The 15,168-nt window shown below is 32.0% G+C and overlaps 1 protein-coding gene across 1 annotated transcript; it reads left to right on the top strand.

Annotated features, from left to right (window-relative positions):
- The first annotated feature begins 1,966 nt into the window (after window positions 1-1,966).
- On the top strand, window positions 1,967-14,822 carry daglb (diacylglycerol lipase, beta). Its single transcript, XM_051124890.1, has 15 exons — window positions 1,967-2,460; window positions 2,739-2,890; window positions 2,970-3,144; window positions 4,661-4,928; window positions 6,461-6,583; window positions 6,686-6,813; window positions 6,894-7,020; window positions 8,777-8,860; window positions 9,284-9,361; window positions 9,491-9,571; window positions 9,654-9,781; window positions 11,862-11,930; window positions 12,112-12,184; window positions 12,260-12,510; window positions 14,136-14,822. Exons 1-15 carry the CDS (start codon window positions 2,366-2,368, stop codon window positions 14,329-14,331), a joined length of 2,028 nt encoding a protein of 675 aa, XP_050980847.1. The 5' UTR covers window positions 1,967-2,365; the 3' UTR covers window positions 14,332-14,822.
- The last annotated feature ends 346 nt before the right edge of the window (window positions 14,823-15,168 follow it).

Below are 15,168 nucleotides of genomic sequence, written 5' to 3'. Positions count from 1 at the left end.
AGTTCTAATAGAATTGTGGAGTGGATATGCTCGGATGAGTTGAAAATATTGGTGGGCCTACAGAGCTACACAACTATGCCGCCATCTTCCTCGGCGATCCCACGTGACTCCGCAGTAATCCTTTGTTAAAGAAGGGTCAAATCTCAACGTTTGCAAGATGGTCAAATCTCAACGTTTGCAAGATGGAAATTTCAAATTTGTATTTAAAACAGCTTAATTTTTTGGGAACCATGCCACTGTCTGTCAGCGTACAGTACTGACACTACCTTTATCACTGTAAATGGCTTCATAAAGAACCAACCTTTCCCAATAATGTGCTAGTTAGCAAGTTTAGCGGGTAAACACGGCTAAAATAAACAGGCTCGTCACTCCACAGAGAGAAGAGAGGGGCGGGGTGAACAGAGCTCATTTGCATTTAAAGAAGAAATCCCCTCAGAATGAGATGATTTTTGCAGAGCTGATTTTGACAAGGTAAAAGGGGTGTTGTTTTACACAACCATTGAGAATTTTTAACCAAAGTATATTTTAGACATCTTTTTAAGTTGGCTTGAGAAAGCCAACTTACTGATCTACTATTTAAGAATATTATTCTTCTTCTTCTTCTGAGCCAAATTTCGGTATCTGTCTCCTCCTAGAGCTTTCAAGCTACAACCACCAAACTCGGCCCAGACCTTCAGACTGGTCTGACTCGGTGTGCTGTATCTTTTCAGACTGATCCGGCTTACGGTATTCGTAAACCAGACTATCAAAACCACCAAAAATCCCATAGACTTACATTGACGGAATGTTCAAATGAGCCAACACTATTCAACACTTCCCAGAATCCCTTGAGGCTCAATCAAGCTTCCCTTCTATGTTCTATTTCTAATCAATTTAGACTCATTTAAGCTTCACTCTAATATTTCTAATATTTCTAATCTATCTAGCTATCTAAATCATGTTAGCAACATGCTATTAACATGTTAATCATGCTAACATCATGCTAATAACTTTGTTAATCATGCCAGAAACATGCTAGCGACATGCTATTCATGCTAGAAACATGCTAGCAACTTTGCTAATCATGATAGAGACATGCTAGTAACATGCTAGTAACTTGCTAATCGTGTTAGAAACATGCTAGCAACTTTGCTAATCATGATAGAGACATGCTAGCAACTTTGCTAATCATGCCAGAAACATGCTAGCGACATGCTAATCATGCCAGAAACATGCTAGCGACATGCTAATCATGTTAGAAACATGCTAGCAACTTTGTTAATTATGAAAGAAACATGCTAGCAACATGCTAGTAACTTGCTAACCATGTTAGTAACATGCTAGTAACATGCTAATCATGTTAGCAACATGCTAATCATGCTAGTAACTTGCTAATCATGATAGAAACGTGCTACCAACATGCTAGTAACATGCTAATTATGCTAACAACATGCTATTACTATTGCAATCATGTTAACAATATGCTAGTAACTTACTTACAGCATGCTAATCATGTTAGAAACATACTAGCAACATGCTAATCGTGCTAACAACATGCTAGTAACATGCTAATCATGCTAGCAACATGTTAACAACAAGCTAGTAACACGTTAGCCATGTTAAAAACATGCTAATCAGGCTAGAAACATGCTAATAACTTGCTAACAGCATTCTAGTAATTTGCAAATTATGCTAACAACATTGTAATCAGTCTATAAAACTACAAGCAATAAGCTAATCATGCTAAACATGTTAACAACATGTTAAATCATGTAAGCAATGTGTTAAATCATGCCAGCTGCTTCCATACTATTACAACTGCTTCAAACTTTCAGGCTAGGCTTTCTCAAGCCAACTTAACGTTTGTTCTCAGACCTTACTCATCTAGTTTATTAATGATACTTGTGTAAGCACTCACAATGAATGCAAGCAATTACTGAATGTATACCAAGTTTAAAATGGTGCTAAGAAAGGCATTTTTATCCCTTTAAAAGTCTCACTACGTAAACTACATATTACATTACTGCAACGCAATAAACTCTTTTGAAACGGGATGTTCGAAATAATCGATTCACTTAAATGAGTCCCTCCATTACTTGAAATCCACACGGAACTATTTTGCTGCAGGAACCTCATCTGACGGAGTCGAGTCGGACACATTTCGTTGCTACACATAAAGGGAAAACAAAACCTAGCAGCGCTGCAGTTTCTTCATGTCAGACGTCAGCGAAAGAGGCGTTAATTACCTACATGTCGCAAGATCAAGATCCGAAGACTGGTTGCAGGCTGGCAGAGTAATGGGGTTTTGTAATGCTCGCTGTCAAACGTTAATGATCGCGAAAGGAAATCTGGATTGAATTTGAGAAGATCGTCAGCGAGTGTCAGGATGCCTGGAATGGTGGTGTTTGGACGCCGATGGCGGATCGCTAGCGATGATCTTGTGTTTCCTGGTGCCTTCGAGCTATTTATCAGAGCTGTGTGGTAAGACATCACCCCAACACTCAAAACAACGACCTTTTGACCTTCCCACACGAGTGGGAAGTGAATCATGGTGTTTAAACATAATTACCATATTAGAAAATACTTCCTTACCTTAGAAGTGCTGTGATATTCATCCCTACACGCCCATAAATGTCTCATTACTATACTAATGATCTAATATTGAGTTGTAGTACTGTGCTACATGTGCTCATACTGTAGTAAACATAAACAAAAGGCATTTTTGTGCTCTCAGACTTCTGTCATCTCTTTTCTTTTAGGTGGATCGTGACTTTAGTTCTCTACACTAACCATAAGGGTCGATTTGATTGTCAAGGTGGAGCGAATCTGCGTAATTACTTGGTAGTTCTTCTAGTTCTGTTGGCTGTCATCATTTTGACACTTTGTGCAATCGTGTACATCAGTGCTCAAGGCAAGTGAGGGAAGGCATGGTGTGGTTTCCTCATTTCCGGAGGGTTTTGTCATTGTAATGCTGCTGTGATTTATTTTAGGAACCATCATGAATCCAGGTCCTCGGCGCTCCATGACAGCTCTCGTGTATCTGCGCGCCCTCCTGTACCTCCCGGAGTTCATATGGGCCTGTCTGGGGGTCATCTGGGTGTCTGACAACAGCACGGGGTGTGAGCCGGCGGAGGTCGGGGCTGTGATTGGAGCTGTGGTTTCCAGGTAAGGAAAAAATTGATCTTTTTACAAGATATTAATACTTGTTTTTCCAGCAAGGATGCATTAAATTGATCAAAAGTGACAGTAAAGACATTTATAATGTTTCAAAAGATTTTAATTAAAAATGAAAGCTCATTTTTTCAGCACAACTGTTTTCAACATTGATAATAATAATCTGTTTTTTGAGCAGCAAATCAGCGTATTAGAATGATTTCTGAAGGAACGTGACACTTAAGACTGGAGTAATGATGCTAAAAATTCAGCTTTGATCACAGGAATAAATTACATTTGAATATATTTTTACACAGAAAGCAATTAATTTAATTTGTAATAATATTTCACAAATTTTATACTTTATTTCTGATCAAATAAATGCAGCCTTGGTGAACAATAGAACAGTAATGTATGTTTACAAAATAGGGCTGTCATTAATCTTAATCATAATCATATCCGACATAAAAGTTTATGTTTACATACTATATGTGTATGTGTACCGTATAATATAAATATGTAAATATATAAATATATATATAAATACATACATGTAGTATATATTTAAGAAAAAAAAAAAAAATATATATATATATGTATACATAAACAGAATTTTACATAGAATTTTTTTTAAATACACAAATATAATTTAATTAAAAAAAAAAAAAAAAAATATATATATAATAAATATACACGGTACATAGTATGTAAACAAACTTTTATTTTGAATACGGTTAATCACGGTTAATCACGATTAATCGTTTGACAGCCCCATCACAAAATGACTTTTTTTTTTTTTACCATGTTTTCATATTGACAGTTTCCAAACACATTTAATGTTTTTTGTGTTTAGGTAAATGTGTTCTGGCCTCATGCTAATTGATGTGATTTAAACAAAATATAGGCAAATAAAGCTAGTATTCTCTCTTTTAATATTTTTAGATTTCATTTGATATTTTGTGTTATTAAGTAGACTCAAATTTGTGTCTTAATGCTGTTGCAATTACGTATGTTACCACTTTTAAAGTAATGATCTATTCCCTAAATCAAAACTTAGTCATCTTAGCTTCATCATCCTTACAAGATAAACTGCATGGAAAAGTGAATGTCTCATGTTTCTCTTATATTCTCTTATTTTAGAATAGATGATTTAGTTATGATCATGATAACTGAAAACTGAAGATGTGTGAAAATGTAAGCATTAAATTCTCTTTCTAATAGGCACCTTGTAGTTTTGATGAGCTTCAGCACAAGCTTATAAAGCTGTGAACCCTGTTACCTTTCAGAATGCAAAATGATATCCCAAAATGTATTAAAATAAATGTATTTTTCTTGAGATGGTGCAATGCACAAATTATTATTTGTGTGATTGAACATCTTTCACAAAGACTTACTGAAGGCTGGCATAGAATGACTTCTAGATTGGTTAACATTTTAAAATATAACTTAGATAGCAATGCAAACCCATCATTTTGCAGGATAACGTGTTTCATTTGTAAAGCATTGTGTCTGTGTGTCGTGTCCTCAGCTGGATCATCCTGCTGTCTATGGTGGTGGGTGTGCTGGTTGTGTTCGATCCTCTGGGCAGTCAGAGGCCGGGCGTTCTGCTGGACGCTCCTCTGGGCGTGAGGGATCTGGAAAGCAGCGAGTCGTCTCAGCTCTTTTACACGGCGCACACGGTGGCGTCGCGGGTGTGGGAGAGTCGGCTGCGTCTGCTCTGCTGCTGCCTGCCGCAGGACGACAACCACCGCGCGGCCTTCTCCAGCATCGCACAGCTCGTCAGCGGCTTCTTCATGGTTCGTTTACTTTATCACTTTATGAGTGCATTTCACATGAGGCAGTTCACATGACTCACATGAAATTACACTATGATTTACTCACCTTTGAGCCATCTTAGGTGTATATGACTTCAGAGTTATATTAAAAATGTTCTGGCTCTTCCAAGCTTTATAATGGCAGTGAATGGCTGTTTCTTTTTAGATTTTTAAAAAAGTAATTTTTTAAAAGTGCAGAGTGATTTAAAAAGTGATTTTTAAAGTGCAGCTGAAGTGAGATAAATATAAAAAGTACTTCTGAAGAACGTATTAATCTTATTTAATGTTAATTTCAACATTTCCTAATGCATTATTAAAATGTGTGCAACAAAAGTTGCATCTGTCAATAATATTTTATGGACCTGAGCTAATATGAACTAACAATGAACAGTTGTATTTATTTATTTATATAACTAAAGTTAACAAAGATGAATAAATACTGTAGCACAGTTATTTGTCAGTGTTAATTCATGTTAGTTAGTTAACTAATGTTAACTAATGGGGCCTTATTGTAAAGTGTTACCTTAAATTTTGTTAAAAATGAATAATATGTTATGGCTGCTAATCGATAAATGTCTGATATTAAAATTCTGTACTATATTGTTTAAATTAATTAAAAATGGAATTAAAATCTAAAAAGTGCTATCAGTGATTTTTAGGCTTTACAGAGAGATTTAGGAGTTGAGATTTTGCTATAAAATTATTAGTGTTTGTAAGGATTAGCGTTAAGTAAAAACAGGACATGAGCATGTACGATTAAATATGCAATACCAAGTGATAGAGATTCTAAAAAAGCAAATAAATAAATTATAAAATAAAGTAAATACACATCAGTGATTAACAACCTAAATGATACTAGTTATATTGTGCATCACTACCAGTGTTATTTTCATAGGTATACTATATTTTAAATAGATTTGATTTTTTACATTTCCTGCTTTTACTTTAATTTAGTTTTTTGTTTGTCATTTTTATGATTTTTTAAAACAATAATAATTATTATAATTATTTGTAAATATGTCTGTATAGTTTTATTCAGCTTTTATTTATTAGTTTTAGTTTATTTAGTTTTAGTTATTTTAGTACTTCCACTTAAACTAAATGAACATTAGAAATATTTAAAAAATACAAAAATTATAATTTTTATGTTTAAGTTTATTTCAGGTTAATATTTATTTTAAGTAACAAACGTAAAATATAATATGTATAAATAATTTGTATATAAAGAGTTTATATGCAAAAACAGATCTCAATCACACGGCAATTGAGTTATTTTTTATTTCAAGTAACAAACTTTTATATACCATATATCTAAATAGCGAATTAACACAATAAAACAAAAAAATGATAACATCATAAAAAAATGATTTTTGAACCTTTAAAAAAATGATCTGTTTTTGCAGATAAACTCTTCATATGTATTTACATGGTTTTAGCTTTAGTTAGTGATAATAGCCCTGATCCTTCCACTTGCAGAGGTTAATGTGAAACTAACTTGACTGTCTTGTTTCCAGGACACAGACCTGGTTCCCAGTGACATCGCGGCTGGTCTGGCTCTTCTGCATCAGGAACAGGACAAAATGGAGCAGTGCCGAGACCCTGATGAGGTCCTGTCCCACAGCCCGTCCTCCCCTATAGTGAGTCTTTATTGCTACCAGTTAAGATCGCAGTAACTGATGGATGTGCAGTATAGTTTGTGCGTTCGGTGAGCTCACACTTCCCGTGTTTTTGTTTTTCAGAGGGAGGATCTGGAGGTTGAGCTTGAGAAAGCCACTCACTATATGCAGTTTGCAGCGGCCGCGTACGGATGGCCGCTCTACGTCTACTCGAACCCGCTGACGGGGCTCTGCAAACTCAGCGGAGACTGGTGCGTACTGTGTGACACTCACCAGCTGAAGCATAACAGTGTGAAATACAGAAGTGCACTCATTTGAATCTGCGTTGCAGCTGTCGAAGCCATCATGCGGAGTATGACCTGGTTGGAGGAGACAACCTGGGCTGCCATTTCACCTCCATCTTACAGAGCACAGGCCTGCAGTACAGAGACTTCATCCACATCAGCTTTCATAACCAGGTGATGTCTCACGTGATTTCAGTGTACTTCAGAATGCCTATAAATAGGATTGCACAATATTTTGAAATAAAAATAATATGGCATTGTGTGAATTTTTTTTTTTTTTTTTTTCAAATTGTGCAGGCTGTGATTTAATAAAATAAATATATACATTATTTTTTTAGAGCAGAGCGCAGCATTTACAAATGCATAGTTTCAGTGGGGTTTTATTCTCAAACCAGCAGCATATTTATTTATTTGCCAGCAACTCGTCAAAATAAAAGCTTGATGATTTACCGTTTGAAAATCAAGAAATAAGACGTATATAATAGATTATGTAATATATAATGTAGATTTATAATAATAAAATTTGTATTATTTTATTATAATAAAATGATTCATTCTGTTGGGAAGGCTTTAGAATTTATTCTACTTTTATTATTTTTAAAACGTTTGTAGTATTTTCCACCTAATAGCACCATTTTCTCAGGTTTCTCAGTTTTTTTAAAAAAGAATTTAAATGATATAATTACAATTGTATGGGTGAGTTAGTATGTATTAATTAGTATTTTTGCACAAAAAATAATAATGCATAAAAATATGTTGTTGATCACTGACATTAAAAATCTAAAACAAAAATCTCCTCAGCATTTAGTATATAGAAAATAATTGATTAAAAAAAAACAACAGTTGCATTTTGTAAACAATCTGGCATCCTGAAAATAAATGATTTTTTGATAGTTATGATCTTAACTGATTTTGGTAAAAAGATCTATGTCAGTAAAAGCAGAAAAAAAATATTAATATATATATATAATTTAACCTTTTAAAATAACCTCTGTGTAACTTCTGTGCACAATGGTTATGATGTTTTTATTTAATTTAATAGTAATCACAATAAAATTGAGAATTTGGGAATACTGGGAATATGACCTATAACACTCAAATAAAATTTCCATTTGAAAATCAAGAAATAAGACATATATATATAAGTATTGTAATTTTACAGAAAATATTTTTTTTGATAACATGTGGTTTCTTAGGGACATTTTCCTCATTTTTTTCATAAATAAATAATAAATAATATTTAATCCCAGTGCTATTTAATCATAAAAGCATGCATTCTTCAATTAAAATTATATCATTATAATAAAATGTGTATTATTTTATTATTATTTTATCATTTAACATTTGTTTATTATAATAAAATGTTTTGTTTTAAATTTATATTTATACTATTTTTATTTTATTTATTTATTTATTTATTACATTTTTACCATTTACTGTTACTTTTCCACCTGATGGCACCATTTTCTCAGGTTTGGCCTGTTGAGCAAATACTCAGTTTTTTTTTTTATTATTTTTTTTTTTTCAGATTTGCTAAAAAAAAAAAATTGAATTGAATAAAAAAAGTATAGTATAGTTCTGGAAATTGATTTGATTTGGTTCTTCTAAAAAGTAAACCCAAGCATTTTTTTTCTCAACTCATTCAGCCCTACAAGGATTTCACACTCAAACAGTAATATTTCAGCTTTTTATTTTAATTATTTGATTATTTGTATTTTTTTATGCAGATATGTCCCATAAAAAAATAAAATAAAATAAAATAAAAATGAATAAATCACCACAGAACGATTACTTTTTTCCAAATACAGCTACTCAGTCATCGGATGAAATTTCCTGTATCTTTTCATATCGCAGAAAAACAAAATATCACAATGTCAGTTTTCCCAATATTGTGCAGCCCAATCTATAGCAGTGTCTTTACCCTCTGTAGATCTACGAGATCCCATTTTTTGTGGCGTTGGATCATAAAAGAGAGGCGGTCCTGGTCGCTGTGAGGGGAACGCTGTCGCTGAAGGTGAGATGGAAACATCAGTCATACACTGATAATTATCAGGATGCTCTGAAAAAAAGCCCACGTGTTTGATAAAGCAGCGTTCACTAGTGTAGTGTGAATCTGCAGGTGTTTGTACTGTAGCGTCAGCCTGTTATTTCCCTAAACAAATTACACTCTTGTAGTTTGCCAGTGGTTCCTGAGATGACCTTTTATTCGCTGCCGTCGAGGTCATTTAATTTTCAAATCAGCCATTTCATATCGTTTGCATAAAATGTCCAAATTTTTTTTGTCTGGGCTTTTGCTGTTGCTTAGGTTGAGAATTAGTGGTATTTATGCTACGTGAGTTTTCAGTGGAATCATCAGTCTGTCAGTCTGATCTGGCTGTATTACAGTGGACTTGTCTGTCTTTCACTTTTCAGGTTTTGTGTTTGTGTGTTTTTGCAGGATGTGTTGACGGATCTCTCAGCTGAATGTGAGAATCTTTCTGTAGAAGGCGTTTCAGGAACTTGTTACGCTCACAAGGTGACACAATCACTTACATCTGTCTCAACATTAAATTCAACATCAAAACAACATACCCACTACATCAATTATAGTGTGTGATCTCTCTCACTGCATGCTTATGTTTGCTGTAATGTCTCTCTGCCGCAGGGCATTTCTCAAGCTGCACACTACATCTACAAGAAACTAGTCAACGATGGGATTCTGAGTCAGGCGTTCAACATTGCACCTGTGAGAGCTGTTCTGCTGCGCTTACATTATCCAGCAAAGAAATGAGCAGCTCAATTAATGTTTTTCTGGTGCTTGTTTGCAGGAGTATAAGCTGGTGATCACTGGTCACAGTCTGGGAGCAGGTGCGGCGTCTCTGCTGGCCGTTCTCCTGCGCAGCACACATCCCACACTTGAGTGCTACGCCTTCTCTCCACCAGGGGGCCTGATGAGGTAACTCACACACGTATCACATAGAAATATTCTGACCACATCGACTTGTTCGTTTGATGCCAGGGGCTTCCAAATATGATGATTGCTGTGTGAGGAACCTGCTTTCGAAATATTTAGGAATCTGTGTTTTTTTGTTATGATGTATAAACATCCACTATAAATTAAACACTTGTATGTATAATAATTTATGAGTTCGTTGCACTAAAGTAAATTGTTAAATACAAAATAAATATTTTTCAGTGTGTGTGTGTACTGTCTGAAAAATATTTATTTTGTTTAACAATTTGTACAATTTATTCATTTCTATTTATTTTATTACCAGTCAAAAATTTGAATTATGATTTTTAAAAATGTTTTTAATAAAAGTTTCCTATGCTAAAATACAATATATTTTATTTTATAAAAAACTACAGTAAAACCAAAATTGTGAAATATTTTTGCAATTTAAAATAGCTGTTTTGTATGTGAATATACAGTAAAATGTAATTTATTTCTGTGATCAAAGCTGAATTTTCAGCATCATTACTCCAGTCTTCAGTGTCACATGATTCTTCAGAAATCATTCTAATATGCTGATTTGCTGCTTAATTATTAATTATTAGTGGTTCATATGTGGTTCATATAAATTATGAATGTTTTGGTGGACACCATGATACATTTTTTTTTTTTTTCTTTTTTTTTTTTTTTTTTTTTTTTTTGTTTTTTATCTTTTGCAACATTAAGAACATACGTTTTTTATTGTCACTTTTATTAAATTTAACGTATCAAATTTGTTGATGAATAAAAGTATTATTCTTTAAAATCTTAATTACCCTAAAACTTGAGTAAAGATGCTGAAAATTTAAAAATTTAGCTTTGATCACAGCAGTAAATTAATTTTATTGTATTTTCATATAGAAAACAATTATTTTAAATTGTAATAATATTTCACAATACTAGATTTACTGTATTTTTTTTTTTATCAAAAAAAGATTATATTTTAGAATAAGAAACTTTTTTTAAAACTTACACACACACACACGTTTTTGAACAGTAAGATCTTTTTAAAATTTTCAAATATTTGTACTGTTTCGAGTAACTGTTTTCTAGATGAATATCTGTTAAAATGTAATTTATTTCTGTGATCAAAGCTGAATTTTCAGCATCATTACTCCAGTCTTCAGTGTCACATGATACTTCATTCTAATATGCTGATTTGCTGCTTAATTATTATGCTGATTAGTGCTTCATATGTGGTTCATATAAATTATGAATGTTTTGGTGGACACCATGATACATTTTTTTTTCTTTTTGCAACATTATAAGTTTTTTTATTGTCACTTTTAATAAATTTAATGTATAAAATTTGTTGATAAATAATTAATATTATTTTTTAAAAATCTTAATTACTCTAAAACTAGAGTAAAGTTGCTGAAAATTTAAAAATGTAGCTTTGATCACAGCAATAAATTACAATTTATTGTATATTCATATAGAAAAAAAGATATATATTTTTTATATATTTTTATTATATTTAGATATTTTATATGTGTGTGTGTATATATATATATATATATATATAAATAAATAAATATATATGTATACACACACACACACACGCGTTTTTGAACAGTAAGATCTTTTAAAAATTTTCAAATATTTTTATTATTTCGAATAACGTATAAATAATGTAATTTATTTCTGTGATCAAAGCTGAATTTTTTGCATCATTACTCCAGTCTCCAATGTCACATGATCCTTCAGAAATTATTCTAATATGCTTATTTGCTGTTCAAGAAACATTTATTATTATTATTATTATTACTTTTATATATTTATTTATTATTTATAATATTTATATATTATCAATAATTTATGTTTTTAAAAATATATATAGAAATAAAAAGTTTTATTTAGCAAGGATGCTTTAAATTGATCAAAAGTGATGACATTTATAATGTTGCATTCATGTTGTATGTATATGTTATATGTCATTTATATAGCAATTTTATTATCTATTACCATTGTACATGTCCAAAGAACCAAGACACTTGTCAGTTTGTTAGTGTACAGTAAACAGCACAGTTTCATCTCTCCTCAGTAAAGCGCTGGCCGATTACTCGAAGCAGTTTGTTGTCTCGGTGGTGCTGGGAAAAGACCTTGTACCCAGGTGAGATTTAGTCAAACGGTCATATGATCTTCAATCAGATACTTGCTTGATTTCATTTGTACGTTTAAAAGTGTAGCTATATTTAGAGAGCCTGTTTCTGGCTTCTTTTTTCTCACTTCTATTTGTATAGTCCGTTTCGTATCACTTCCTCAAACTGACTGTCTTCATTTTGTTTTTCTAGATTGAGTATTCCTAACATGGAAGACTTGAAAAGAAGATTACTAAAAATAGTTTCTAACTGCAATAAAGCAAAGGTAAGATCATTGACTCAGTGCAAAAAGACATTCTGCCTGCATTTACTCTGAGTAATTAGTCTCTCTCTCTCTCAGTATAAGATATTAATGCACGGCTGCTGGTACGAGCTGTTTGGAGGAACTCCTGATGATTTCCCTACGGAGCTGGAGAACCGGCGGGAGGAGGCGCTTAACCAGCCGTTGCTAGGCGAAGAGAGTCTGTTGGTTCAGCGTTCGAGCACCTACCAGAGCCTGTCATCCGACGACTCGCCCACCCACCCCACACACCTGCCCCTCTACCCGCCCGGACGCATCCTGTACATCACAGAGGACGGGCCCACACGCAGGTCAGCGCACTCACCAGTGATGCATTTATTTGACCAGAATTAGAGTAAAAATTCTGAAACATTATTACAATTTAAAATAACTGTTTTCTGTGTGAATATATAGTAAAATGTAATTTATTTCTGTGATTGAAGTTGAATTTTCTGCTTCATTACTCCAGTCTTCAGTGTCACATGATCCTTCAGAAATCATTCTAATTTGCTGATTTGCTTTGATTACATTTTTGATTATTATCAATGTTGAAAACAGTTGTGCTGCTTCATATTTTTGAGGAAACGGTGATGCATTTAATTTTTCAGGATTCTTTGATGAATAGAAAGTTCAGAAGAACAGCATTTATTTGAAATAGAAACCCTTTGTAACATTTGAAATGAAATGTTATTTTATTTTATTTTTAATTTACTGACCCAAAACTTTTGAACAGTAATTTAGGTATATTTATAGAAATATATTTATTAGAGGTGGACAATATGGCCAAAATCTATTAAAAAAAAAAAAAAAAAAAAAAAAAATATATATATATATATATAATGACAAATAGTATAATTATTTTATATAATTTTATATAATCATTTTTTTATATATTAAATAGTCATGCAATAATGCATATCCACCTTTCTTTTTTTTTTTAATTAAAACAAATAAATGATTAATCTGGAAACGGTGCAAGCAGCTTCTTATTACTAAGCTTGAGTTAGAAACAAAAGTGAAAAACAATATAGAAAAAGTATGCATAAGACAATCTTGATAAAATAGCAGACATGGTGTACAAACACCTGTGACGCCTTAAAGCAGACCCATTCACTGATAACAACACGGGTATAAAACTGTACTTCTACTGTAACATGGTAAATATTGCCATACTGCCCAGCGTTAATATCATTACTTTTATTGACATTTTTATTTTCTTGTCTTATCAATAACGTAATTAAAATAATAATAATAATAATAATTATAGAATTGCATTTATTTGTGTTATTAAAAATATAATAATGAAAAATAATAGTTACAAATAATTTAAAATGTATAATACAAATTTTAATAAATTTGTATTAATTTTTATTAAATGTTTTTTAATTTCATGTTGTAATTTTAAAAATATATGAAAAAAAGGCTCAAAAAATATTAAATAAAATAATTTTAAAAATTACATTTATTAATGTCCAAAATTTAAAAAGCCTTCTCAGGTTTTTCAGGATAAAATGCATTTTTTTAAATTTTTTTACAAATGCAAAGGAAACATTGATCTGTAAATAATTTAAGAAAATGTATAAAAAATAATTTTATTTGTGACTATAATTAAAAATATAATTAAACATAATAGTTAAAAATAAATAAAAAATATATAATTAAATGTAATTTAGTTTTATTAAATGTTTAAAAATGTTTGTAAAAAAAATATATATATGTATAAAAAATGGTAAAAAAAAAAAAAAAAAAAAAAAATATATATATATATATATATATATATGTATATGTATATGCATATATATATTAAAAAAGCATAACGATTAAAACGATTTTTTTTTAAATAATTAAATTAAATATATAAAAAAAAAAAATTAATTGATTCATGTCTTTCTTTAATAAAATCTCTCTCTCTCTCTCTCTCTCTCTCTGTACACAGACACTGCTTCTCTCAGGTGAGATACCGTGCCGAATGGTCGAGCGAGACGTCTTTCCGCAATGTTCTGATCAGCCCGCGGATGATCGCCGATCACATGCCCGATGTGGTTCTACATGCACTACGCAGTCTGACCCGCGAACACCCGTTTGCTCTCTGCCCGTCCTCCATGAGCAACAGCCACCTGAACGTCATCTGAGCGCCTCGCACACAAAAGACTGTCAGGAGCGATATTTACTGGACTCCTCATTTTACTTTGTGTATTTATTTGTGCATTTATACTCCCATTAGTCTGTCTGCTTCATGAGCTGCCATATATTGCCATCATCCATAAATTCGTCACATGATATTATTTGCAATGCTGTGTTGTTCAACTGTGAGAGTTGCTTTCATTTTTGTGATTGTTCAAGATGAGCGATGAGGACTCGAGCAAAAAAAATGTCAGTATTATCAGTGTACTGGTGGCGTGATGTTTTTTTTTTGTGATGTGTCTTCGCCACAAGAGAATGGGGCGATCAGTTGGTAAAACGCCGTTTGAGACTTTGATGCATGGCTCCAAACGCATGAAAACATTTCTTCTGATGTAGACGAGAGCTTCAGATCAGTGTCTCTTCATTTACTCACTGCAGCCTTTTTGAGTTTTTCAGGATATCATGCATTTTTCAAAAATAAAAATGCTGAGGAAGTGTTGGTCTGTTGCATGTTGCAAAAAGTGAGACTAGGGAAAGTGCACGTTTATTAGTGATGATAATGATATGAATGAAAATGATAAATCCAAGTTATATGTAGGGACAAGAATATCATAGGTGATGGTGAAGAAATCAATTTTTAAGTTACTTTAAGTTTTAAAGTTAATCTGATTGACTGAAATTGTTAAAAACAGTAATTAAATAATAATAATAATAATAATAATAATTAATATATATATTATAAAATTTACAAATATTCAATAAAAAATATATGTATAAAAATAAATGTCTATAATTAAAAATATAAACAATAGTTAGAAATAACTATATTTATATATATATATATA

This window comes from Labeo rohita, chromosome 12, assembly GCF_022985175.1.
Source record: "Labeo rohita strain BAU-BD-2019 chromosome 12, IGBB_LRoh.1.0, whole genome shotgun sequence".
Taxonomy (NCBI): domain Eukaryota; kingdom Metazoa; phylum Chordata; class Actinopteri; order Cypriniformes; family Cyprinidae; genus Labeo; species Labeo rohita.
The sequence above is the reverse complement of the archived record's forward strand: the minus strand, read 5'-3'. Positions and strand labels throughout refer to the sequence as shown.

Bases quoted from the DNA above. Each gene is read 5' to 3' on its own strand.
- daglb (XM_051124890.1), top strand. From the start codon at position 2,366: ATGCCTGGAATGGTGGTGTTTGGACGCCGATGGCGGATCGCTAGCGAT. The intron at 3,145-4,660 runs GTAAGGAAAAAA...TCGTGTCCTCAG, and splicing joins ATTGGAGCTGTGGTTTCCAG to CTGGATCATCCTGCTGTCTA. The intron at 6,814-6,893 runs GTGCGTACTGTG...TCTGCGTTGCAG, and splicing joins TGCAAACTCAGCGGAGACTG to CTGTCGAAGCCATCATGCGG.